Below are 26,628 nucleotides of genomic sequence, written 5' to 3'. Positions count from 1 at the left end.
ATTAAATTATTTTAAATAAATAAATTTTATTAATTTATATATATAAATTTAAAAAAATATAAATATAAATTATATTAATTTATAGGTATAAAATTTTGATATATATATATATATATTATATATTTTTTGTGTATAAATTTAAGAGTTTAAATATGTACAAATTTTTAAATTTAAAAAGATTAAAAAGATATGTATACATTTTTAAAACTTAAATATTTACAGATAAAAAAAATAAAAAATTTATTTATTTTTTCTTTATTTATTATGATGCCCATAATTATTGTGCTGATCAAATGTTCATAGTAATGTACAATGGTCACTATAGTCTATACCTATATGATATACTACATCATTACATCAATGAAATGCAGAGAGAGAATCATTTAAAGAACTGAGAGTTTCCAAATTTGTATATAAATAATAAATGGCAAGGAAAATCAACGAATTAGAGAGAGGAAGTTAGCATATATACATGGATATGAAAATGACACCAAGAAAATGTTAGCTAACCAAGTTTAATCACATTGACTGAAACAGTTTCTAAATTAATTAAATTTGATTTAAATATTTTGAGAAGTTATTTTACTTTTATCAGGTGACATAAAAAAAATATGAGGCGCAGTTTAGCATAGTGGGGGCATCATCTGATCTGCTGTAGGTTGCAGAATGTGATTTGTTTCACTCACTCGTATTTATATTTCTTTTCCCAAAAATTCTGAAATAATAAAAAAAAAATTTATAATTTTCAGGTTCAAGCCAAAAGCAAACAAAAGAGGGGACAATCCAACCACGTGACCTGTCAATACTTTACCTGCAACAAAAGATTTTTTTTTTTCTTTATTTTCTTTTTGCATTATAACACAAAAACACACGTCTTACTCACCATTCTTCTCTCTCATCAATCCCACGTAGGGGTGGCAAAGCGGGCCGATCCACCCCAATCCATCCAGCCCCGCCTAGGTCCACCCTATAAACGGAGCGAATCAGTCCGTCCCGTCAACTAAAATGGGTTCAAAATGCTAGCCCGCTCCACTTTACGGCGGATTGGCGGGCTAGTCCACTTCTTTTTTTTTTTAAATAAAATTCATTAAAATTAACCAAAAAATAATCATTAAAAAATTAAATACAAATAAAAAATAGTCAAATTATAATATAATTTTTTTATTATTTTTTTTAATTTTTAACTTCAATAAAATTGTTCAAAATAATATTTGTCAATAGAATCATCTTTATTTTTAAAAATAAGTCACATAATTTGAGCATATATACAAAATTGTAAAATAAAATAAATAAAGTTAATAACTAAAAGAAGAATAAAAACAAAAAATGAAAAAAAAGTATTTAAAAATTCTATAATTATTAATTTTATAATAGTAATCACACTTTTTATTTAATAAAAAAAATAAAAGTAAAAATCTTCCGCCCGGCGGACCGGCCCGCCCCGCCAAAACCCGTCAAAACCCGCCAAATTGGCGATGCGGGTTTGGCGGGCTTTTTTAATTTGGCGGGCTTCAAATCTTAGCCCGACCCGCCTTTTTTAGCGAGTTTAGCAGATCGGTCCGACGGACTCGACCCGTTTTGCCACCTCTGATCCCACACATCCCTTCACTCTAATAAAAAAAAAGACCAATTTTAGTTTTTAAATAAATTAATTTAATTCTTAACTCTTTTAAAATAATTAATAAATTTTCTATTTCTTCAAAAAATAAAAATAAATAAACTATTAGAAAATTAATATTTTTATTAATATTAGTTAATACTTTAGATTAATATTTTATTCTTATACTATTAAAATTTAAAATTTAATATAAAAATATTTTTATTAATTAAATATTAATAAAAATAATAAATTTTATTGATCATTAACATTGTCCAAAAATATTTATGCCAATTTTTTCATATATTTTTTTTATATTTTTAACAGTATAAAAAATAAATCATCTATTCTTATTTTTTACCAATTATTTTTAATATTCAAAATAAAAATATACATAAAAAATACACAAAAAAAATAATATACAATAACAAAATCTCATCAAGTGAATTGGTTATATAGATTAAATGATATTATTATATTCTATTATGTATCATGTATACAATAAAATAAAAAAAAATAATATAATACATATAATTTTTTTAAAAAAAAATATATCTTTTATTGGCACATTAACATTAAAAAAATATTATTCAATGTTCATAGATTTAATCAATTATATAATTTGGTTGAATGATTTTACACCAGTATCAAAATTAAGTTTTTAAAACGTTGTCATCGTTTATACAAATTTGGTTACTGATTTTCCATCTATATTGGCTTCCACTTTGGCGCATTTGTTTGGTTCTTTGGTCGTGAGTGTGTTTCATGCTCCCAAATCCTAAGCTACCTTTTATTCTCTGCAACTGCAACAAGCTAAGAGGAAAAGAAGAAGAAGAAGATAATGGTGGTATCAATGGAAACTAAGCTAGAAAACCAACAACGACAAGGCTCACATGGAATTTGTGGGGAATGTCCAAACCTCATAGGAACCAAACCCCATCACTCACAGATCTCAAGGATCTCAGAATTTCAGGCTTAAAGTGCTGTTTCTTTGTTCTCACTGATATAAAATATTAAGAAAGTTTTGTTCTTTATTTTTTTATATTATATATATTTTTGGGGATGGTTTTGCTCTTTTGAGCTCACTCACTTGATAATTTGTCCTAGTTGGATTCAAATTCTCCATTTCCAAGTTGGTTTCAGTGGTGGGAAGAAGAAAAGTAGCAATTTTGGCATCTGGGTTCTGTTGGTTTTGAACTTATGCGGTTATATGAATTGGGTCTTAAGCAAAGTTGCTGTTTTGGTGAGAGTGGTTTTGTGCTTTATGGGAATCTGATTCCAAAGATTGGCTTTTTCCTTTTTTTGGTGTGGATAAGATGATGCAGACTCAACCACCGTTTGAAACAAGAATGACAAAGTCCAATTGTGACTTATGGTGGCTTTGAGAACTTTCTAGTGTGTTTTTTTTTTGTTTTTTGTGTGGAGGAAGGCATTGTTACTGAATTGAGAATACAGCATGGAACATACCAGATTGGTTTCATGGCTGTTATGTTCACTTCTTCTGTTGATGATGGAGATTTCTGCTGCTGTTCTTTCTCCTTCTGGCATAAACTATGAAGGTTAACCTTTTCTTTAATTTTCTTCCCCCCTTCCCTTTTTCATTTTGATCTTTGGTCAAGTTAATTATGCTGGAAATTACTAGGAATGATAGCTGAAGGATTGATGATGATGCTATTCTGCGACTTGTTATTTCCTTTTCTTTTTTGCCTTGAGAATCTTAACTCTTAAGTACTTCCTCATTACCCGTTACATAGTGGCATATTCTCAAGTGAATCAATTGATGGGAGGTTTTAGTTCTTACCCTTCTTTCTGTTTCTTCACTGAACAGTTCTAGCTTTGATGGCGATAAAGAATGAATTGGATGATCCTCACAATGTCCTGGAGAATTGGGATAGTAATTCTGTTGATCCTTGCAGCTGGAGGATGATTACTTGTAACCTTGATGGCTCTGTTTCAGTATTGTAAGTTTAGATTTTGAAGTGTTTTATGAAAGTAGCAAACAAGTTTCAAGATATTTATATAAGAAAATGAACCAAACAAATTTGAGTAGTTTGAATTATTTTTTCTTTCTTCTAAAGATCTTTTCTTTTCATATCAGGGGAATGCCTAGTCAGAACTTGTCTGGTACTCTATCTCCTTGGGTTGGAAACCTTACTAACTTACAATCTGTGTAAGTCGTCCGGATTTTCGTTTAAGTCTCTTGTGTAGTTCTTGCTTTGGAATTTGGTTCAGCTCTGAATCAGTTGCCTTTGCTCTTATTGATTGAATGAATCTTTATTTTCAAATTCTTTGGTGCTTTGATTTATTATAAACTTATATTCACTCAAAGTAGAGGCAGTTACAGTGATGCTTAATTGGTACAGGTTGCTTCAGAACAATGCAATTTCCGGTCAGATTCCTACAGCAATTGGAAGCCTAGAAAAGCTTCAGACACTTGATCTCTCCAATAACGATTTTAGTGGCGAGATACCGAATTCTTTGGGAGGCCTCAAGAACCTGAATTATTTGTAAGTTACCTATATTACAGATTCTAACTGTTCAAAGTATTGTGTTTGATACTTATTTCTATTCTGACTTATGAAATTTGGTTTCTTACTCTATTTAATGTGTCCTTGTTGGTGCTAGGCGGTTGAATAATAACAGCCTTACAGGACCGTGCCCTCAGTCTTTAAGCAACATAGAAGGTTTAACACTTGTGTAGGTCTTTGTTACCTTGGCATTAATGTTATCTTTTCCTTACAAAACTATTGATTTCTAGGTATAAAATTGAATACTAACTGTAATGAATTGAAAAATATATGTAGAGACCTCTCCTACAATAATCTGAGTGGTTCCCTGCCAAGAATACCAGCAAGAACATTAAAGTAAGCTCATTTAGCGTTTCTAGTTAAATGTTGACTTTAGCTCTATATTCAAGTTAACAAAAAATTGGTGTAGTAATTTCTTGATTGATTATATACTTCCAGGATTGTCGGAAATCCGTTAATTTGTGGTCCGAAATCCAACAACTGTTCTACTTTACCAGAGCCACTTTCCTTCCCTCCAGATGCACTAAGAGGTTGAGATGATTTATGTGTTTTGAACTCTACTTTCAGCTACGTTAACTACCTTTTTATAACTATTTATGACATGTTTCGATGTGGTGACTTTTGTTTATGTAGCTCAATCAGATGGTAGTAAGAAAAGCCATCATGTGGCTATTGCTTTTAGTGCAAGTTTTGGTGCTGCCTTCGTCTTCGTGATAATTATTGTGTTCCTTGTTTGGTGGCGATATAGACACAACAAACAGATTTTCTTTGACGTTAATGGTTAGTCATCACTCAAGTTTCCCTTGGTTTCATTTTATACTTGTCTCCTTTTATCTTTCATACCATATATATAAACCTTGTTGCAAATTTTGTAAAGAATCTGATGATCGTAAGCTTAATGTTCGGAGCATTTTAAGTAACATTTTCCTACTTTGCAGAGCAATATGATCCAGAGGTGCGCCTTGGCCATTTAAAGAGGTACACGTTCAAAGAGCTTCGAGCCGCAACAGACCATTTCAACTCAAAGAATATCCTAGGTAGAGGTGGCTTTGGAATAGTTTACAAGGCGAGCTTGAACGATGGGACTATTGTAGCCGTTAAAAGGTTGAAGGACTACAATGCAGCAGGTGGTGAGATCCAGTTTCAGACAGAAGTTGAGACGATAAGTTTAGCTGTCCACCGGAACCTTCTGAGGCTTTGCGGATTTTGCAGTACTCAGAATGAAAGGCTCCTTGTTTATCCGTATATGGCTAATGGCAGTGTTGCCTCTAGATTGAAAGGTTAGCTCACTGTTAAGCAGCCATTTTCTTAAGCTGCTTGTATTCGAGACTGAGTCATAATTTGAAGCTTACCTAACTTTGCATTGGTTTTGGATTTATGAACCAGATCATATTCATGGTCAGCCTGCTTTAGATTGGACAAGGCGGAAGAGAATAGCATTAGGTACAGCAAGAGGGTTGGTCTATTTGCACGAGCAATGTGATCCTAAGATTATTCACCGGGATGTGAAAGCCGCCAACATATTGCTAGATGAAGACTTTGAAGCTGTTGTTGGCGATTTTGGTTTAGCTAAACTTCTGGACCACAGAGATTCCCATGTGACCACTGCTGTGCGAGGCACAGTTGGTCACATTGCTCCTGAGTACCTATCCACAGGTCAGTCATCGGAGAAGACCGATGTATTCGGGTTTGGAATCTTGCTGCTTGAGCTGATCACAGGTCATAAGGCTCTAGATTTCGGGCGAGCAGCAAACCAGAAAGGCGTAATGCTTGATTGGGTACTCTGTTCCCCCAGCTGTCTATCCTCTATATTCCTCAACTCATTTTGCGAACTTGACTATCTAAACTGCAATTCTTAAATGATAAGTTTTGTTTCTCTTTCAATCACAGATGTTTCGTTTAACATGAATCAAACAACTTCTTTCAGGTTAAGAAGCTCCATCAGGATGGAAGACTAAATCAAATGGTTGACAAAGATCTAAAGGGAAACTTTGACCGTGTCGAATTAGAAGAAATGGTTCAGGTTGCACTCTTGTGCACACAATTCAATCCTTCTCATCGTCCCAAGATGTCGGACATATTGAAGATGTTGGAAGGAGACGGCTTAGCCGAGAGATGGGAAGCCTCACAGAGGATTGAGACACCAAGATTCAGGTCTTGCGAAAGCCACCCTCAAAGATATTCGGATTTTATAGAGGAATCTTCACTCATAGTAGAAGCTATGGAGCTTTCTGGCCCTAGGTGACAAAAACATCTTGGTTTTCCACTATAGCTCCCACTATTTAAAAAAGGTGTAGTTTCAAAATGGTTAAAGAACGACATTGTAATTGGTGTTGATAGCTTTGTAATGTAATGTAATGCTTGTATTGATGTGTAAAAAGAAAACAAAATGAATGAGAAAAAGGTCATGTATAAGTATGTATCTTCTTTGTTGGGATGTCTTAGTTGTGTAAGAAAAATTTTGATTCATATTATATAAAAAATTGTACTTAGTTTCGCTTATATGAGTGTATTCTATTTTGCCTTGGTGGCCAAGCAATCCACTTTTGAATCTGAGGTTTGTTGACTCATAAGTCATAACTCATCACAGATAAAACCCTAAACCATAATGAAACCATGCAATGCTTGGAAGAGTGCAGTTGACGAGTAATGAATAAATGTTAAGAGTCATAGAATACTACTTCTTAGTTAAGAACTATGTTAGGTCTCAATCTTTACCCGTTTGTTTTTCCTTGTTGAGTCATAGAAACTTCACATTTTTTTCTTAAACAAAAAGATGGAAGTACTATTGGTAAAACAAGGCAAAAAAGAAAATACATGAAACACTTAAAAGAAATATTAGCAAGTCATGAATGGATTTAATTGGTTTTAAGTTTGGCTGGGGCAATTTGAGGCCGGTTGCCCAAAGTGAACCCCTTCTTAGCGAGGAACAGGATTATGGCGGCCTTAGTGCAGGCGGTTCGACATGTCTCCTCTTCCAATCTTGCTAATAGTGGCTATACATAAGAACATTTCCCTTTATGACACTCTTGGACAATTGGAGTTTCGCGGTTTTGCCTGAGAATATGAGACGTCGGCTAGAACTAGAACTACGGTGTCATTTTTCCTTTCCTTTTTTGATAAGAACAGTTTGCAACACCCAACTAAGAAGGGGTTAAAGGGGTTCATACATCAGATCCAAACAATAGAAAAAAAAAAACCTACACTCATAAGTCATATCAACAAAATATGTTTTTTTAAATGTTTTAATAATTATTAAATAATTTTTATTTAATTTTAACTACAAAACTTCATTTTTTATATATTATTTAATTATTAAATTTATTCTTTATTTTATAAATTATTATTTTATTATTCATCTATTATGACCTATGTTTTCTAAGTTCTAACTCCTTTTCCTCTCCAACTCCATTTCCTCCTCCACAGTCAATCCCTTTTGATCCTCCTTCTATTCTGCTCCTCCACTATGGCCACCGCCTGATAAAACCAACCCTATTGCGTGTGACTAAAACTTAATAATTTATTATTAGCCCATTATCAACACCACCATGAACACTTTAAAACAAAAAAAGGGGAAGAAAAACGGTGAGCTGAAACTGAAAAATAGAAAATGCGTTCTCCTCTCCACTTCTTCCCAAAACAAAAAGAAAGCTGAAGCCTGAAGGTGAGAAACCCTAGCCTCTCCCCCACCGCCGCAAGGGCTGTCTAACCACCGTCGCATGGACTGCTGCAAGGATTGCCGCCATGTCGGCCGTCGCAACTTCTTCCTCGAGCTCGGTGTCAGTCCCTGGCGTTCATCTGGTCCGTCGCGCTCCTGCCATCCTCCGTGGCTCTCTTGCCGTCGTCTGTCGTGCTCAGGCACCATCGTCTTCGTCTGGTCGTGGTGCTCGAAGTCCCCAACCCACCAATCGTAGCTTCTTCCTCGAGCTCAGCGTCTTCGAGTCTTCTTTGTTTGATCAGCCACAGGACTGCCGCCGTCAGTTGTGCTCGTCGTCTGGCCTCTGTCTCCGTCGTACTTCTGCCCCTCTTTTCAGACTGCTCAGAAGTCAAGTCAGAACAAAGGTTTAGGACTCTGTTACTCAGATTAGTTTTTTTCATTTTTTAAATTTTTTCATTCTTCATTCTTTTTAACTATGCTCTGTGCTGCTGTTGTGCTGAACTTTGTTTCGTTGCCTTTTCTTGTGTTGTGTTGAAAAAAATTATGCCGAACTCTTGATAATCCTGGTTAACATTATGCTAAAGCATGAGCTTTTATTTGTTCAGTATGTTAGTTGATATTAGTATTCTTGCGATTGTTATGAATTCAAGTGTTTTTATTGCAGTGCTGCTTTCTGAGGCTATGTTCTTTGTGACTGTAAGCTGTGGATATTGGATTATACTCTTTTAATGAATCTTTTTGGTTAAATTAATATGTTAGTCCCTGATATTTTTAGAGAACTCCAAATAAATCTTTCATGCTTTTTAAAAGTTTGTAATTGTGTACTTAAACAAAAACTTCGAAAATAAAAAAAAAAATCAATGTAAACAGAATATTCTTTGATGTGAAAACTCTAACCATTGTCCAACAGGGTACATGAGTTGGGTTTTGAGTCTCCATATGGAAAATTTCCATATTTCTTTTCAGCTAAATCTCTAATTCTAGACCTAAAAAGCAACATAAGCATAATAAACATGCTTTTATTAGGATCGAGTCTTCTCTGCTTCATTGAACAGAATTTATTTATTAAATTTTGCTAAGTTGTATCTTGTTTTGAACGGATTATAATGAATGATGAAATTTTTATTGTTGAATTTTTGTTGTTGTATAATCTTGTTTGGATTAAAAAAAAATGACGAACTAAAAGAAAAAGAAGAAAGTTAGTGCATAAAGAACTAATAAAGGTTTTCACCCTTTAGTATGTTTCGCTGCTCACCTCTTTTCTCTTGATTTGGTTTTGGCTTTGTTTTTGTCTTGAATTTGATCATTTTATTTTGATTGAATATTGTGGGGCTCATCATTTTGAAGCTATCTAAGTTGTTCACCTCCATTCTTATGGATTTGATTAGGTTTCAAACATGCTGGCCTTGCTGAAATGGGGAATAGGAGTGCATGGTTCTGGTTTAATTCCAATTCTAAAGGAAGTGATTGAGATTTTATTTCAAGAAGGACTAATAAAGGTTGGTAGATTTTATATACATTCATTTTGTAATTTGCTTAATTTATTTTTTCCAATGATTTCATTTTTCCAGAAATGTAGTGTTAGAAATAAGGAGAATATCCGAGAATATATCATATCTTAGTATATTAAATTCTAGTTCTGTTATTTTATTTGCTTAAATAACCATGATTGCTACATTGTTATTGTGCAGTCATTACTTCAAAATTTTAGAATCTGATTACTTGTTACCTGAACTCTTTCAAGAACTTGAAAATTTTAATACTAATGTTGTGCAGTCATTATCTCCAAATTACTGTCTTAGTGGACTTTGCAGGGGACTGTTTCCAATAAAAATTCCCATGCAAATGATGAAATCTTGTTATTTGCTGCTGCAAGAGCACTCTCCAAATCACCTTGGTGAAGGTGATTTGTTTGTCATACTACTCCCAAAAGTGCTTAATGTTACTGATGTCCAAAGCTTTATTCAGGTGGGCTTTCTTGTCTCTTTCATTATTAACATAAATTGACTTAAAAAGTAGCAAGAGAAGTTGCATCAAGTTGATGGTCTTCAAATATATGAACCTTGAATGAATTGTTTGATCAATTGCAACTTTACATAGTTTCATATTTTCAGTTTTCTATATATTTGATTCAAATACAGTGCATTATGTGAAATTGGGTGGTACTAAACAATCTTTCCTTGTTCATTTGTGTTAGAGTTTGGAGCCTGCAACTTGGAGAAAGTTGAAAATAAAAGGGAAGATGTATCACAAAGTTCTCTGATAATCTTCAAGCATTGCCGTCGTATCTTGCCGGATCATGAGAAGTGTCTGCTATCTTTGGGGAAATGCCACACACTTAGTTTGTGCATTTTATAACTATTGTTCAATATTTAGTTGTGTTTATTTTAGAAGGTGTTAAGAGTAAATCTTATTTGCTATTATAAAGAAGTTTAGAACTAAATTGATATTTTGTATTGTTTTTGTTTATCAATATAAATAATGGATTGTTTTAGTATTACGTTTTTTTTTTAAATGTTATAATCATGCAAAAATAATGTATCTAATTTATATATATAAAATTTTATTTTATTAGTTATGGTACTATGATAGTTTTCATCATGTATTAAAAGTATATAGATATTATTTGAAGTATAATTTTTAATATATTAAAAGTGTTCAATTAGACACTATTAAATAATAGTTAGTTACAAATTTTCGAAACAAAAATAAGAAAAATTTTATGTTAGCCACAGGCAAAAAAAAAATACTCAAATGATGCTTATTTGCTCTTCTTCCTTGCTATTTGATGTTTACTCTGCTGTGAATTTTCTTCAATGTTGCATTTTTCTTCTTAAATTGTTTTTCTTCACACTTTGCATTTTTCTTCAATTTTTTTAAGGAAATTTTTTTAAAGTTTGTTAAAGTATGGGTGCTTGAACAGAAATACGAAGAAGAACAAATCAAATGGAATTAGAAATTATACCTATTTTAGTTTGATTTGTATACAGCCTTAATATGAGAATTGAAATCTCATTAGAATTGAAATGAGTGCTATTTTTTATACTAAAACAGAATTCTAATTCTCTAGAGATTATTTCAAGGGTTAATCATTATTCTAAAGAATGATAGGAAATTAAAAAAATTTTTACGTATCAATTTGTTACAGATATCAAAAAAATAGAAATAATATTAATATATTCAAACATATAAATAGAAAGCAAACAAATAAAAAATGTTAAATAATTGGATTTTTAAAGAGAATTAAAATTTGCAATTTAGTTTCCGTCATTCAAAAAGTGTTTGGTTTAATAGAATATTTTCAGCATATTTTTTATTTTAACAGAATATTCTCAACATATTCTGAGAATATTCTGTTAAATCAACACTTTTTAATTACAAATTTTAATTCTCCTTAAGAATCCAATTACAAACTTTTAAAGTGTAGGGACCAATTTACAATTTTGCTGAAAGTGTAGAGACCAACTGTGTAATTTAACCAATAAAAAAATAAATTTTTTTATAAGCAAATTAATGGTATAAAATAAAATATAATTGACATGACATAATATTTGTATGACATAGTTGTTGAAATAATAAATAAAAATTACATTAGTTCATCATAAATAAATATAAAAAATTACATTAGTTCATCATATATATATATATATATATATATATATATATATATATATATATATATATATCATACCAATAGATTGAATACATAAAAACTTTAATCACGTACAAAATTTAATCGATTGTATTATCATACCAATCGATTAATACGAAAATATTCTTAGTCACCTACAAAATTTAATCGATTGAATAAGAAAATATTCTTATTACTTTGTGAAATTCAATTGATTGAATTTTGAAAAAATATGCGATATTTTGGATATAATGGATCAAGAAAAAAAAAATGGCATTGCCAAAATATTTATGAAAGAAATATCTATTTTGTTGTTGGTTTTGTGATGAATAAGAAAATAATAATTTATAAAATAAAGGATAAATATAATAATTAAATAATATATAAAAAATTAAGTTGTAGTTAAAATTAAATAAAAATTATTTAATAATAATTAAAAAACTTAAAAAAATATGTTTTGGACTTGTTTAGACATTATTTTTAGAAAATAATTTTTTTAATGATCTTTTCTAAAAAGAATTTTTACAAAAATAAAAATAATTTTATATTTAAATATTTCTTATAAAAAATTTTTTGTCTATCATTATATTTAGATAAAATAAAATAAAAATATTTATTTATTTATTTATTACATAAAAATATATTTTTTATTTTTTACTGTTTTTTTTATTGTTAAAAATTTGTCAAATATAATAAAAAAATAATCTCTTATTTATTTATTTTTTATCAATTTAATAGCACGTAAAAAAATTATTTTATTCTGGGACTGACTGATCCTATGCCATCTCATATTGTAGAAGAGTCTGGAAATTCAACCACAGACCAATAAGAATGAATTCTCTCATTTTTCTTTTAACAATTAAAATAGTAAATTGTGATCTCTTAACAAGCCAAAGAATCCATTTCCCATACTAGGAGAAAAAAAAAAAACGTCAGAACTCACAAGTCACAACAAACCCGAGTAGTCCTAGCCCCTCACCTCACTTCTTTCCGTTATCATCGAAACAAGCCCCAATCACACTGAACCTTGAGAGAAAATGGTGGTGGTGATAGAGCAGCAAGAGACTGAGGATCGAAACGCGAATCCTTCCAACGCTGCCGGTAACGACGCTTCCGACGGTTTTGAAACGGCCAGCGACACCGACCTGGGCAGCGACACCGGAGGCGATGACGTCGGTGCTAGCAGCCATGATCAACAGCTCGAACAACCGCAACAGCAACATCAACAACAGCAGCCGAAGCCAGAGCATTCGGAGCCGGAACCTGAGCAGAGTGTTTCTCCAAGTAATAGTTTCTCTGGGGATCCCTTGATCAACGAGGAATTGGAGAAGGTTCGGTTTCAAAATTTTAGGGTTTTGATAATTTTGCATTTAATTTGGTTTCTTCTTTTAGCGTGATCATGTTCTTTGGTAGTAATTACTGTTTCTTAGTTTCATTTTCCAGTGTATTTATTCGTTAAAATGGTTTATAATAAAAAATTTACTGATTCTTTATTTTAATGGAGTGGTTTGATGCTATTAGGTTGCATAATAATATCAGGGAGTTTGAGTCTGAGCAGTAGTGATTTATAAATTGCACTAGAGAACATGTGAAGTCTCAAGATTATGTTCAATTGGTTAAGCAGACTAATTGTCTTCAGACTAATTGTCTTCAGACTAATTGGTTAACTAAAAACATGATCGATTATCTACGTAATGGTCCTGGTCTAAATTGAACCATTTGATGTGGTATTTAAAACATGCATTTTCATTTTAAGGTTAAAAATACACAAAATAGTTATGCCACATGCTGCAGAAAGCATTGGTTCAAGCAAATGAGGCAAAGGCAGAAGGGAACAAGCTTTTTGTGGATGGGAAGTATGAGGAAGCATTATCCCAGTATGAACTTGCTCTACAAGTTGCACCTGATATGCCTTCATCTGTTGAAATACTCTCAATATGTCATGCAAACCGTGCTGTGTGCTTTCAGAAACTGGTATGGTGTTCTTTCTTGCTATTAATGAGAATAGCATTTGTCAGCACCTTCTCCTATCAATTATTATGTTGTAAATCAGATGGACTATTTATCTCTATTTTTTTATTTTTTATTTTTCTAAAAAGCTTGATAACCTATGTCTAGTGGTCTGTGTGATTTGCCTACTAATTTGGAAGTGTATGATTAGGTATTTTTTTTATGGTTATTATTTGGACAGTTAAATTGTCATTACTCTTGAATTTAAAAGTTTTATTATACAGAAAACAGGGAATGCATAATTCTGGAAAATAAAAAAAATTCTATCTGTATACAAGATAGAAAGTAGAAGCTTTAAGCTTAATTCTCTCTTGTTACAGGGGTAAATTGGCAAACTTAATGATGTGGAGATTATAACCCAACCATAATTTCCTTGACATGTTCATTGTGTAAAAGTAATAGTGAAAATAGAAAAGGAAAATTGGAAACAATTTATTGTTTCAACTATTTCTTTAAGAAAATTGTGCACTAAACCAAACAAACCCTATAGCATTTTAACTATTTATTGATGTGCATTGGTCTGGTTCCTTGTAAGACTTGCGAATTTGAGGCTATTTACTAATTAAATATAATCTAGTTTAGTATATACATATTTATTACTTCCATAATGTAATTAGTCTATTCAAAACATGAACCCAACTTTGCTTAATTAAGAGGCCTGTTTAAAGTAAAAATATAATATGGGAGCTCACAAACTAGATACCTCATGCATCCATCCGAGGGGCCATTTTTGGCAAACAGGACCCTTTTAAGTGTGGTTCAACTCTTTCGTACCTCTTTTTTGATTTTCCAATCATATCTTTTGAAGTCATTTTAATCATAGATAAAGCTGGTATGGAATCTTGCATCATATTTGCCCTTTTATTTGAAATTGATTAAGTCAAGAATCTAATTTCCTTTAACTTATGCTAAACATATCCCAGGGAAAATATGACAACACAGTTAAAGAATGCACAAAAGCATTAGATCTGAATCCAGTGTATATTAAAGCTTTAGTAAGAAGAGGAGAAGCTCATGAAAAGCTTGAACATTTTGAAGAAGCCATTGCTGGTGAGTTCAGATCTTATATTAGGGGTTATTGAACTTTATTCTCTTTTGCACAGTAAGGGGGTAAGTGTGTTTCTCAAACTGGAAAGGTGCCACTGTTATGTGGTATTTGCCAACTTAGGGAAAGCCAGTATGAGTATCATTATGCATTCCTTATTGTTGGATCTTAATGAAGAAGTACATGTTTTGCATTCTGATGCCATTCAGATTTTTTTCCCCCTTTTCGCATCATTGAGTTCATTCATACCATAATTTTTTCGCCTTCACTAATTTTAGTTATTTTTTCAAATATCAATTGACAGATATGAAAAAGATCTTAGAAATTGATCCCTCAAATGATCAAGCTAGGAAGGCCATCAGGCGACTTGAGCCGCTTGCTGCAGAAAAGCGGGAAATGATGAAGGAAGAGATGATTGGCAAGTTTCTGTTTTCATCTTTATCTTGGATTTCAATTATAGTTGCCATTGTATCATGTACTTCGCATAGAACAGGGCATGGGCATTATTTCCTTACATTACCTTGATCCTTCATGCATACATTTATAATGTTACCCAAATATGATGCTCTTTTCTTTATTTCTTCTTGCTGCTGCAAAACTACCATCAATGACGGAAAAACATCCTGTCTCGGTTTCTGTGTATTTATTGGCACATTCATTTAGCTTTTTCGTCCATCCTTAAGATTTATTTGCAATCATGTGGTTGAAATTGGCTAAGTCCATATGTTAGTTTAGTCAGATGAAAATTATTTTATCAAAGGAATTTATGGATGCCTTACTACGATATTTCTAAGCATGGGATACCTAGGTGATAGAAAGATATACTATTATGTTTGAGTGATGATGTATGCAACTTTGGGTTTTCAGAGATTGCATTTTATCTTGTGGATATAGATTGTGTTTTCTTGAGAGTTTAGACTAGTATGCTCTGTGTTATGTGTGATGGGCATAGAGTTGGCATTTGTTAATTGGGATTTGGGAATCTTGTAGTTGGAGGAGAAACTTTAGGATTGTCTAGTTATATAAATTATCTTTTATCTTGAATTGCAGTCTTTGGTGCTTGATTTATTTATTGCTCAAACAAAACCTTTTGGATTCCAGGCAGAGCTGCTAGCTGCACTTGCATGTTAAGCCTATTATCTTCCTGGTTGTCTTTCATGTTAAACCTATTATCTGCTTCTTTACCTCTTGGTAGAGGCTGCAGAGTCTTATCTTCAGTTCCGAATATTTTCTATGTACTTACATTCTATAAACTATAATCCGGTACGATTTGCTATCTTCATTTTACTTGCACTGAAGAACTGTTTCTTGATGCAGCAAAACTAAAAGAAATGGGAAATTCTGTCTTGGGCCGGTTTGGGATGAGTGTCGATAACTTCAAAACAGTTAAAGATCCAAACACTGGTTCCTATTCTATCTCATTCCAGCGTTAAGCCTGGCAGAGCAAAGTCATAATAGCATTAAGAAAGATGCAGTCCATAATGATGCAGGTATGAGGCTTCATTGTGCATGCAAGACATTAGGAAAAGTTGAATGTTCTTAAAGGACTTTAGATCATCTAAAGTGAAAGTTTGTAAAGTGGAAAAAATGAGAGGTTAATCATTTTCAATTGAAGTTATTGATGGAAGGGTGATTATGACTAACTTCTTACTTACTTTCACATCTTTTTCACTCACCTAATAAATTTTTATCTCCTACTTTTAATTCAGTGGTGCTAAGCATTGGCTACTGGCTAGTCAAGTACTTCATGTCATAGCTAGAAGATGATGGAACTAATCTATTGCTACATTCTTTTTTTTTTTCTTAGGCACCTTGGAATTCTGGGTTATTTAAGTAGTGAGGAAGTTGAACATTGCTAGAATCATGAGTAAGTGCAAACATAACGGTTCATGATGGCAATATCGAAGTGTTTTGGGTTTGTTCGCGGCTGCTTTTCATCACGGGTTTATTCATTGTGTTGTGTTAGTTATTACTGTTAGATGTGATTACTGATTAACTAACAAGTGGTTGTTTATTTGTTTTACAAAGGCCCTTAATTCATGCAGATAATATAAATTGAGTCTTTGAACTATACGTATATAATTTATGCTGATGTCACATCAATATATCATTTGATAATACCTGAGTTGGTGTCATATTGACTAAATGAAAAAAGAAAAAATTTCAGAAAAAAAAACAAGAGAGAAAAAGAAAAAATTTGAGGGGGGTCTCTCCTGTTTTAGGTGTGAATGTGAATCTGAAATATGATTTCATTATTCGGAAAAATGGAATTATTTTTTTCCAAGACGGTCAATTTCCCTTAAAAGCCAATTCCTCAATCTCAATGTCAACCTTGAGAAGCCTCATTCTATAAAAGGGAGCTTACAAATGGAGAGAGAAATCAAACTTTTGATATTTCTCTGCACCATTGGTCCTTGTCTCGATGTTTTGAGTGTCACTCTTCAGTAATGATATTTGTTGAGATGTGTCAACTGTCAAGTGTCAACACTGTTGAAGCTACTGCTTCTTCCAAGGCTTCTTTGCCAATCACCGAAACTTCTCTCATCAATATCCTCACTTAATCGGTAAGGAAACACACCATTATCTCCAGCAAATTCATGTTCGCCATTTGATCCAAATCCTTCTGAAATATGGCGGCTTGGGAAATACGCGAGATTCGCCGCAGTGATGAAGGTTGAAGGAAAAACCGTAGGAGGGGTCCACAGCGAAGAAGCAAATAGAAGATACGAGTGCTCAGCAGAAGCCCTCTTGGCGTTTCTTCTAGTTGTTCTCTCTTTTTTGTGAGCATTTTGGTGCCCCCTAAAGCTTGAGAACTGTAGAAAGTTCTTGAGCTGTATAGGCATCGAAAAACTCGATATTGCTGCATCGTCTTCTTCTGCTTGGCTTTCCTCTACTTTCACAACCGTTTCCTCAACTACTTCTATCTCTATATTCTGAAATGAAAAATACAACTAAAGAAAAGACAAAGAAGAGAAAATGCAGATTATAATTTGTATATTATTGAAAAGAAGGGATCAGGAACTGCTGTTAAGATTAAAAGCTTGATAATTTCCCACTACATGAAGTTTCCCAAATATCCTTATAAGATTAATGCATTTCTTTTTTTTTTTTCGGTGACTAATGCATTCCTTTGAGTTTTTTATTTTTAATATTGGAGTGGTAGTGGTGTTTTTTTAAAATGTGGATTGTTGGGGTGTTACTCAAGTGTGGGATCGTTTAATTAGAGAAGCAGAAATCGGACCGTCCGATTTATTAGAGGTGCAGAAATCGGACCGTCCGATTTGTAGAGGTGCAGAAATCGGACCGTCCGATTTGTAGGGGTACAGAAATCGGACCGTCCGATTTGTGGGAAGTGCAGAAATCGGACCGTCCGATTTGTGGGAGGTACACAAATCGGACCGTCCGATTTGTGGTAAAAAAAAAAATTTTAAGGTACAGAAATCGGACCCTCCGATTTCTGTACTTCCACAGTTTTAAAAAACACCAAAAATTACAATGTTAAGGTATATCACCACTTCTACTTCCATAACAAAAAAAATTATTGCAATAGAAAATAAAAAAACTTTAATTTTGTATTAAAGAGAGTAAAATACTATCCCTATACTTCATTTTTAAAAGAAAAACACAATGTTTTTTTGTTAGTTTTAAAAGAATAAAATATCTTTATACGACAATTAACAATGTTTGATTTATTACAAAGTAGGATGAGTTCAATTGATTTTTAATGGGATTAAATATCTTTTTAGTTTATTTCAAAATAACTATACACTATTAGGATTTATTTTAAAAAGTAGGGGTGTTCATGGGTTCGAGTAATCCGATTGTCTGTATAAATCTGAACCAAATCGAATCGATTAAATTGATTCTGGAACCAATGGACAATTGAGTATAATTGAACCTAATCTGATGATATCTGATCGTGATTGGTTTGGATATTAGTTTTAGAGAAATAGAATCCGAAACAACTTGCGAATCCGATTACCCTTTTATTAAATAAAAAATATAAATTCTAATAATATATGTATAATTTTTATACTAATTAATCTAACTCTATTATAAGTTTATAATTGTGAATTTATGAGTATTTTCTTGTTGTTAAAATATTATTGACTTGTTAGTTGATATTACATGTTTATCATTATTTACATTATTTTTCTAAAAAAAATTTCATTTTTTCAATTTTTTTTTTAATTTCTATTTCATCGGGTACACAATTATCCAAATCAAATTAATCCGTTTTTAATTGGTTTGGTTTGATTCGGATACACAAAAAAATATAAAACCAAACCAATCCAAACCCGTTACAAGTTAATTGGTTCAAGTTCTCATTTTATCCCAAACTCGAACTAATTCGACTCGTGAACACCCCTACTAAAAAGATGAATATACCCTCTTAGAATGACAGCTTTTCACTGTATCCAAAATTAGATACTAACTTTAATTTTATTTTAAAAGAGCTTAAGTACCATTTTAGAGTTAAAGCGTACAAATCAGTATTTTGAATTTGATTATAAAAAAACCAAAACATCCTTTTAATTAATTTTAAAATAACTAGAGTGTTATTTTACTGTCAATTTTTAAGAGGACTACTATATTCTTTTTGGGTTACAGTCGCTTCATTATATTAGAGATTAGAATTATACACAAGGTTGCTTAATTTCAAAAAAAAAAAACCTTCCTGCATACCAATTATGAATTAACTACTTCATTACTCTCTCGTACTAAGTAAAATAATATATAATTCCTTAGATATAAATGTTTTTATGCAAAAATATACTATCCGATAAAAACTGAATTTTAGGATTAGTCCTATAAAATTTCTTCTTTTTTTTTTTTCATTTTCTATCCCTCATCTTTAGGATTAGTCCTATAAATTTTTTTTTTTCTACCCCCTCATCCTTATAACATTGTTTGGTAATATATGTTAATAATTTTCCCTTCTTCTAGAAAATACTTTATTTTTGCACAAATATATTACAAAAAGAAAAATATTCACTTTATTATGAAAGTATGTGTTTTATAAGAATTTGCTTTTTTGGTATTGCAATTCATTACAACATATTAATGACATATTATGGCAAACAAAAAGTCCAAAAAAAAAAAGAGAATTTTTCATAAACCCCACGGGTCTGAGTCCCAGAAATTGGAAGCACTTAAGGTGGGTCAATAACAAAAACACTCAAAAATCATTAAACTTAATCCCACTTTTAGCCAACTCTAATTGTGTAACACATTCTGCACATCAACTGTCACCCCTCTGCGTTACTGCGCCTCCTTTCTGCAATAGATCTAAAAATCAAGGGAGACTAGTGGCAAGGGTTGCAAGCCTATAGTTGGCACATACTATCCATATGTGTGGATTACTTTTACTATCCACACCTTAAGAAAAATCCTTAATAGAATAATGAATTTGTTTCAAGTACATAAGGTCATTCAATTAAACATTTACAAGAGACTGGTTAAAAAATTCCGGTAAATTAACTGCAAAGCTTACAAGTGCCATGTAATCTCTGATGAATTCATGTTCAATCATCCTAAGTGAGAAGAAAAATTGTCTAAATGCCATTTAGACTTAGAAATTATTATCTTAGCCTTTCAGATATATACATCTAAACACTTGACAAGTTAAAAACCAAAAAGGATTTAAAATTGACCAAATCACTTGTTAACACAACCTTAACCAAATTATTGATGCTGATACTGCTGCATTACCAAGACGGATGCTATTGTCGGGCAATCTTGAGATACCAGCAAAGAACCAATTGGTCCAAGTTCCGGATATTCATTTCTCTTGAGAGCATATGCCAATTCACCTTGTGGCCTTCGACCCACAAGAACCAGATTGCAATGAGTGAACTCGCAGATCACAGCAACTGTTTCTGCTGCATCCTTTACTACTTTCTCTTCACATGTCACAGAATCATCGTTAGCTACTTTTGCCTTGAATTCATTAAGGAACTCCTCGTCCTCTGAGACTAATTTGGCGCTGGAAGAGGATTCTCCCACATCCACTCTAACGATATCTCCTGTGGTACTTGGTTCCACGACAAAGCCAAGAACCACCAATCTTATGCCAGGGTGCTCGGCCATTCGAGCACCATAAGCGAGGGCCTCGCGATCATCACTTCCACCAAAGAAAAGCACTGTAATGGAATAAGAAACATTGCTTGCAGATATATGGGATGTACCACCAAGGCCACGATCAACGAGAATTCCAACTGAGCATGGAGCATTCTCAAGGACCCTTCTGTTAACATATTTAAAATCACTTCTTGTTGTCTCTAATGAGCCATCCAATCTTTGGTGCTTATGAAACGGAAGAATGATTACTGCAGCTTTCTTTCCCCCAGCAGTTGCACAAATGTCTACGTGCATGTCTGCCATAGATGAGATTTCGGTCATTGGTTTGACAGACACTTGACTCAGTTGACGGTAAGCCTCAAATGCCACAATTAAATGATCAGCATCAGAGGGATGACCCTTATTCCAGAATGGCAACCCATTTTTCCTTGCCTTATGTACCATTAAGATTGTTGATGACCTCTCAGAAAATTCTCTGAGGTGCATTGTATACACACAAATTCCACCGGACTTCTGGATTCCTCTTGAGGCTTCAATCAAGTTTATCATTGATGGAATATTTCTTGCATTATGGAAACAGCAAAGAATCCTCAATTGGCTGTTTGTGTTCTTCCTTGCAATTGTTTTGTATTTGTAATCATCTATTTTTCCCCTTCTTGCAGGTTTATACACAGCCATGACAAGAGGAGTGGTAATGAATGTGGTAAATACTGCCATAAGAACCATAATGGCAAAGGTTTGATCATTTAAAACCTGCAAATTGCAAAAAGCACATATTAAGTTTTCATTTCTTTGATTGATAGAAACATATAACATGATAAAATAGTTAGTGAATATCAATAGCAAGAGAATTTTAATACCTTCCTATCTTTGCCAATGTTGAGAACAATCAATTCAACCAAGCCCTTACTGTTCATTAGGAATCCCAGAGCTAAAGCCTCCTTCAAGGGTACTTTACAGAAGAGTGATACAACAACGGTTCCAACAATCTTCCCAAAACAAGCAGTGAAAATAACTAAGGCCAGAATACCCCATGACTGCAGGCCGTGAATGGTGAATATGTTGGTCTTCAATCCACTTGACACAAAAAAGAGTGGGAGGAAAATGCCCGAAACAAGATCCTCTACTTTCTCCACAAGAGCACTGGTAAATGGTCCATCTTTTGGAATCAACACACCAACAACAAATGCACCAAACATGGCATGGATTCCAATAGCATCTGTAACAAAACCCGCGGCCAAAACAACAACTAATGTAGCACATATATATATCTCATCCACCGGCTCGCCTTCATTACATCGTTGTGTAATCCTTTTGAAAATCGGAGGGACAATGATGATTGAACAAAGAACAAAACCACATCCACATAAGAAGACCCACAATGACACTAGTGGAGACTCGCTATCGCTCGACAAGGCAACAGCAAGTGCAAGCAGAATCCAAGCAGCAATATCATTTACTGCTGCGGCCGACATAGCCATTCTACCAACATTGGTGGTTAGAAGTTTCAACTCGGCCAAAATACGAGCCAACACAGGGAAAGCAGTTATGGATAGAGCAACACCCATAAACACAAGAAATGCAGTACCATTTACACCTTTGGCAATTGTTTCTTTAAGAACAAATGATGAACCAATTCCCAAGGCAAAAGGTATACTTATTCCAGCAATAGCAATGGCAAGGGTCTGTTTTCCTGTTTGACGCAAAGATCTAGGATCTAACTCTAGGCCTGCAAGGAATAGAAAGAACAAAAGGCCAATATTTGCCAGAGTATCCAGTACTGTAAGACTCTTGGAGGGGAAAACAGCATTCAAATAGCTTTTATTTCGTCCTAATGCTGATGGCCCAAGTAATATTCCTCCCTGTCAATGAGAAGTAGTGTTAAATCATGGAGCATCATCTCTCCCTTTCAATAAACCTCTAATATAAGTCACAACTTAGTCCTTTCCTAAAGAAATTTCTAAAATGTATTGAACTTAATAACGCTTTTTATTTCCCTGCTGTATGGAGGGTAATTGTACAAATTGTATTACAAAAATCTTATGATAGATAAACATTACAGGTTAAATTCTAAATTCATTAGATAGTGCTGCAGATATTTTAAGAGAAATGAACTTACCACAATCTCTGCAATGACTCTTGGCTGCCTCAAAGGCCTTATAATATATGCCAATCCTCTTGTGACTACAAATACTAGGCATATCTGTAAAATAGCCATCGGGAGTGCAAAATCAAGAGGGTTATCTCCTTGAAACACACCATTTGATGTTGGTTTCATGGGTGGGGGGCAAGCACTTGCAGAAGTAGCATTGATAACCATTTTCACCACTGCAAAGTCCAAAGCTACACCAGACTCTCACTTAAATTTCTGCCAAAAATAGGAATCTTCTTTCAAATCTCTCATATAAGAACTGAAGATCTGGTAATCAAAATCAAAGTACGTGGGAATATATTCTTTTATTTAAATTTTCACATTCTCGTGACCTTATCAAGAAAAAGGACCCTAACTTCTAATCAGTAGTGACAATAAAAAACATGACAAGGTTTATGTGAATTTGTCAAACCAGAAGATCCATTCCCAAATTAAAGACCACTCTTTAGCGGGGACAGCATCTTTGGCCTGAAAACTCAAAACGCACTAAAATAAAAACCACTGAAACACAATCAAGAATGCATCTTTCTTTTCTCTAGAACTTTCTATGTTTCTATAGCAAACACTTTCAAGCAGTAAACAGAAGAGAATGGTCGTACACGAGAGCAGTAAACCAAAGATGATCGGTAGTTCATACAAACAGAAGTATCATTACTAATTCGATTATAATTAAGGTTTGAATCTAAGGGCTCCAAAAATGTCAAATAAAAATTCCTGAAGCAGAAAAAAAAAACGCTAACCCCACAAAACCGATTGCATGGCTGGTGGTAGTGGCAGACTGGCAGCGTGCAAGGAAAGAATTATAAGTACAAATTTATTACACCAATGGGAAACAAACAATACAAACTTACCCAAAACAAAGAAGTATAGTTGAAATTAACGTTAAAAAAAGAAATTAAATGACTATAACATTGATACATATGCAGAGAATGCAAAGAAAAATAACGCAGACAAACCAACGGAATGGTTAGAAGCTCAGATCGAAGTCAAAACTCAGTAGAAAAGAGAAGGCGCTGTATGTTTTAAAATTGAGAAGCCAGTGATCGAAGTTAACAGCATGCAAGAAAGTAGTACTCTATATATATATATATATATGGCCATATGAATAACTCTGATTTGGCTTTCCCCTACTTTACGCGGTTGCCGGTTATCTATGACGCTTTTTTTAATGGGAAATAGTAGGGCGACAATTTCGAATCACACTCCTTCAATGAACAATAAGTCAACCACCAAGAAACTTTATAAATAAAAGATTTCAAAGAAAGCATACATTGCACGTTACTCCAACAGCAGGAAGGCCTAGTGTGGAAAGAGCGCAGTAGTTAACAGATCACAAAGTGGTTCCTAGTCCTCGCCTTACTTGTACTCTAAAGTAACATGGAATTTTAGTATTCTTTATATAAGAAAAAGAAAACGTCTATATATAGAGTTTTAGTATTCCTTAAAAATTTTGTTTAGTTTCTATCTTTTCATTTTATTGTTTTAATTTAAATTTATTATATTTTTTAGTTGATATTAAATTATTACAAAATTATAACAAAAATAAAAAATTAGATAAAAAAATATTTTTTAATATTAATTTTAAAAACTAAAATATCTTTTAATATTAAATTTATTTAATTTTAATTAAAAATTTAATTTAATTATAAAAAATAAATTAATTTTGAAATTAATTTTAAAAAGATAAAAATATTCTTTTAAGATAAGAATTGTTTAATTATTTAAAATATTCAAAATTTATATTAAAAAAAATTTATTACTTTTTAAGATTAAAGTTATTTAATTTAAATTAAAAATTTCATTTAATTTAATTTTAAAAAAAGCACAACTCATTTTAGTTTAATTATAGAAAAACAAAAATATATCATCTTAGAATTAGAGTTGTTTAATTATTTTAAAAATTAAATATTTATATTTAATTATTTAAAGTTAAATTTTAAACACACTTAATTCATAGTTTCATACAAATAAATAGAAAATCAATCCCTATCCGATCCAAATCCTATTCGATCTGGACCTAACTTTATTTTTTTCTGTAGCTCATATGTTGCAGTACGTGATTTGATACTCGAATGTAATATGAAGTTTGAGTACTCTTTCATTATAAGAAAGAAAAACTGTCTATATATGAAATTTTAGTACTCTATAATCAAAAAGAAAAAAAAAATAAAAATTTTGTTTAGTTAAAATCCTTTTATTTTATTGTTTCAATTTAAATTTATTTTATTTTTTAGTTAATATTAAATTATTTCGCGTTCTTAAAAATGATTAGGTAACGTTTTAAAAAAAACAGAAATTGAGAGATTAATAATAAAAGACAGAGATTAAGAGACAGCAATTGAAATAAATTTTAATATTGTGTTTTGTGTAAAAAAAAAGAGATAAAGACTAAAATAAGAATAAAATTTTAATTTAATTTGTACAAAGAATAAATTAAAATTAATTAATTGAAATGAATTTTAAAATATTATTAAAATTTCAATTTCTGTGTTCCCATTTTTTAGAGGTACTAAAATATAAAATTTTAAAGATAGAAATTAAAATTTTATTGCCAATATCTCAAACAACAAATATAATATTGAATTTCAATTTTTCAATTTTTATTTAATTTTAATATCTCAAAATAAACACTATCTATCAATCAAAAATCTGCATTATTATTATTATTATTATTATTATTATTATTATTATTATTATTATTATTATTATTATTTAGTTGATTAAATCCCAATTATATATATTATTCAATGTTGTTACGAAATTAAAAGAAGTAAAACTTATATTACTGAAGAACTTACATGATATGTTGGGGCTTCCAAATGACAGAGTAAGCGTAGAAGTTCTTGGTGGGATCGAACCAAAGAGTCACTGCTTAAGTTTTTCAAGAACTCGAAATCAATTTCACCGTGTGCTGGCAATTGGGCTTGTGATGACAATTGCACCAACACGTAGGTACAATTAATTTAATTAAAGGATAAATTAAAAGAACATGTTATATATTCGATAAAGAATAAATTATATATTTGTTAGTGAGTTTAATTTTAATATATTGATAGTATAAATTTTTTTTATATAATTACACTCGTTTTTTTATCATTATTTATGCGGTTAATGTAAAAAATAATTATTTTTACTGATGTGATATTACATAATTGGATGCACGTATAAAATTATTTCACACTAGTGCATTAAAATTAAATTCTTTTTTAATATACTGAACTTTTTTATATTTAATTTTATTCAATAATATTAATTTTACAATAAATAATTATTTAATTATTTTTAATCATATTTAAATAAATTATTTTTAATTATGTTATTTTCATTTTAAATAAATTTAATTTTTAATTTTACTCTTAATCACATCACTTCTATTTTAAATAAATACCTATAATAAAAAATTATTATTATTAAAAAATAAAATTAAATTTTATAATTATTTTTTCTCCAGAATGAACAAAAGATAACAATAGCATGAGTAGCATATTTTTATATATAATAAATAATTGTAATTAGTTAAATTTTGTTTACTTTAAGGCATTCTAAGGTAAATTTTCAATTTTAGTTTTCTTTTAATTTTCTCATCAGTTCCTCCATTTATATCAATAATGTATAAATCTCAGGCATCATTAGAAAAACCTCTAACTTAAAACACTCAATAGACCTCCACACCAATATGAATTTTAAGTGTGCAAGTACATTCAAGTTTGAGACCAGACCACAATCGTTATTACCATCCAGTTTGTAGTTATGTCTTAAAAATACATGAGAAGAAATGAGCTACTTGAGAGCATTTTTTTTTTAAGTTCAGGGTTCTTTTAAATGGGATGGAATGGTCCGGCTTCTTGATTCCATTCTTTCTTGTTGCAAAGATCTTGACTTCCGTCGATATTGGACAAGATATGATCATCATTCTCACCCGCTTC

The 26,628-nt window shown here is 31.8% G+C and overlaps 5 protein-coding genes across 7 annotated transcripts; 3 read left to right on the top strand and 2 right to left on the bottom strand.

Annotated features, from left to right (window-relative positions):
• Positions 1–2,235: 2,235 nt before the first annotated feature.
• LOC107643343 (protein CLAVATA3 INSENSITIVE RECEPTOR KINASE 1) lies at positions 2,236–6,627 on the top strand. Its single transcript, XM_021123385.2, has 11 exons — positions 2,236–3,156; positions 3,426–3,558; positions 3,696–3,767; positions 3,961–4,104; positions 4,223–4,294; positions 4,402–4,461; positions 4,564–4,655; positions 4,759–4,905; positions 5,064–5,405; positions 5,512–5,903; positions 6,053–6,627. Exons 1-11 carry the CDS (start codon positions 3,054–3,056, stop codon positions 6,368–6,370), a joined length of 1,875 nt encoding a protein of 624 aa, XP_020979044.1. The 5' UTR covers positions 2,236–3,053; the 3' UTR covers positions 6,371–6,627.
• An 882-nt stretch (positions 6,628–7,509) lies between these two features.
• Positions 7,510–10,281, top strand: LOC107643342 (uncharacterized). The gene is made up of 4 exons (XM_016346954.3): positions 7,510–8,187; positions 9,172–9,282; positions 9,560–9,751; positions 9,981–10,281. The coding sequence occupies exons 1-4, from the start codon at positions 7,870–7,872 to the stop codon at positions 10,044–10,046; spliced, it is 687 nt and encodes a 228-aa protein (XP_016202440.1). The 5' UTR covers positions 7,510–7,869; the 3' UTR covers positions 10,047–10,281.
• A 1,957-nt stretch (positions 10,282–12,238) lies between these two features.
• LOC107643341 (uncharacterized) lies at positions 12,239–16,542 on the top strand. Its single transcript, XM_088489022.1, has 6 exons — positions 12,239–12,745; positions 13,209–13,388; positions 14,348–14,474; positions 14,774–14,887; positions 15,787–15,959; positions 16,277–16,542. Exons 1-5 carry the CDS (start codon positions 12,452–12,454, stop codon positions 15,900–15,902), a joined length of 831 nt encoding a protein of 276 aa, XP_088345148.1. The 5' UTR covers positions 12,239–12,451; the 3' UTR covers positions 15,903–15,959; positions 16,277–16,542.
• A 401-nt stretch (positions 16,543–16,943) lies between these two features.
• On the bottom strand, positions 16,944–17,996 carry LOC107640377 (uncharacterized). Its single transcript, XM_016343902.1, has 2 exons — positions 17,964–17,996; positions 16,944–17,402 (listed from the first exon to the last, which is right to left on the bottom strand). The coding sequence occupies exons 1-2, from the start codon at positions 17,994–17,996 to the stop codon at positions 16,944–16,946; spliced, it is 492 nt and encodes a 163-aa protein (XP_016199388.1).
• Positions 17,997–19,849: 1,853 nt separating this feature from the next.
• On the bottom strand, positions 19,850–24,096 carry LOC107643339 (cation/H(+) antiporter 18). Of its 3 annotated transcripts, none has more exons than XM_088489021.1 (4): positions 23,973–24,096; positions 22,670–22,918; positions 21,411–22,412; positions 19,850–21,303 (listed from the first exon to the last, which is right to left on the bottom strand). In XM_088489021.1, exons 2-4 carry the CDS (start codon positions 22,868–22,870, stop codon positions 20,155–20,157), a joined length of 2,352 nt encoding a protein of 783 aa, XP_088345147.1. In that variant the 5' UTR covers positions 22,871–22,918; positions 23,973–24,096; the 3' UTR covers positions 19,850–20,154. The 3 variants fall into 3 exon arrangements, with proteins under 3 accessions (XP_088345147.1, XP_016202436.1, XP_016202437.1); XM_016346950.3 differs by lacking the exon at positions 23,973–24,096 and adding an exon at positions 23,659–23,918; XM_016346951.3 differs by lacking the exon at positions 23,973–24,096 and adding an exon at positions 23,443–23,761.
• Between the last annotated feature and the right edge of the window lie 2,532 nt (positions 24,097–26,628).

The sequence above is a fragment of the Arachis ipaensis genome, chromosome B5 (assembly GCF_059453495.1).
Source record: "Arachis ipaensis isolate K30076 ecotype BB chromosome B5, ASM5945349v1, whole genome shotgun sequence".
Lineage (NCBI taxonomy): Eukaryota > Viridiplantae > Streptophyta > Magnoliopsida > Fabales > Fabaceae > Arachis > Arachis ipaensis.
The sequence above is the reverse complement of the archived record's forward strand: the minus strand, read 5'-3'. Positions and strand labels throughout refer to the sequence as shown.

Excerpts from the sequence above, each read along its gene's own strand:
- LOC107643339 (XM_088489021.1), bottom strand. The coding sequence starts at position 22,870 with ATGGTTATCAATGCTACTTCTGCAAGTGCTTGCCCCCCACCCATGAAA. Across the intron at positions 22,413-22,669 it reads GAGTCATTGCAGAGATTGTG|GGAGGAATATTACTTGGGCC; the intron begins GTAAGTTCATTT and ends TCTCATTGACAG. Across the intron at positions 21,304-21,410 it reads ACATTGGCAAAGATAGGAAG|GTTTTAAATGATCAAACCTT; the intron begins GTATTAAAATTC and ends TGCAATTTGCAG.
- LOC107643342 (XM_016346954.3), top strand. The coding sequence starts at position 7,870 with ATGTCGGCCGTCGCAACTTCTTCCTCGAGCTCGGTGTCAGTCCCTGGC. Across the intron at positions 8,188-9,171 it reads GAAGTCAAGTCAGAACAAAG|GTTTCAAACATGCTGGCCTT; the intron begins GTTTAGGACTCT and ends GGATTTGATTAG. Across the intron at positions 9,752-9,980 it reads ATGTCCAAAGCTTTATTCAG|AGTTTGGAGCCTGCAACTTG; the intron begins GTGGGCTTTCTT and ends CATTTGTGTTAG.
- LOC107643343 (XM_021123385.2), top strand. The coding sequence starts at position 3,054 with ATGGAACATACCAGATTGGTTTCATGGCTGTTATGTTCACTTCTTCTG. Across the intron at positions 3,157-3,425 it reads TTCTGGCATAAACTATGAAG|TTCTAGCTTTGATGGCGATA; the intron begins GTTAACCTTTTC and ends TTCACTGAACAG. Across the intron at positions 3,768-3,960 it reads CTTACTAACTTACAATCTGT|GTTGCTTCAGAACAATGCAA; the intron begins GTAAGTCGTCCG and ends TAATTGGTACAG.
- LOC107640377 (XM_016343902.1), bottom strand. The coding sequence starts at position 17,996 with ATGGAAGTAGAAGTGGTGATATACCTTAACATT. Across the intron at positions 17,403-17,963 it reads TGGTGATATACCTTAACATT|AATATAGAGATAGAAGTAGT; the intron begins GTAATTTTTGGT and ends TTTTCATTTCAG.
- LOC107643341 (XM_088489022.1), top strand. The coding sequence starts at position 12,452 with ATGGTGGTGGTGATAGAGCAGCAAGAGACTGAGGATCGAAACGCGAAT. Across the intron at positions 14,475-14,773 it reads TTTTGAAGAAGCCATTGCTG|ATATGAAAAAGATCTTAGAA; the intron begins GTGAGTTCAGAT and ends ATCAATTGACAG. Across the intron at positions 14,888-15,786 it reads GATGAAGGAAGAGATGATTG|CAAAACTAAAAGAAATGGGA; the intron begins GCAAGTTTCTGT and ends TTCTTGATGCAG.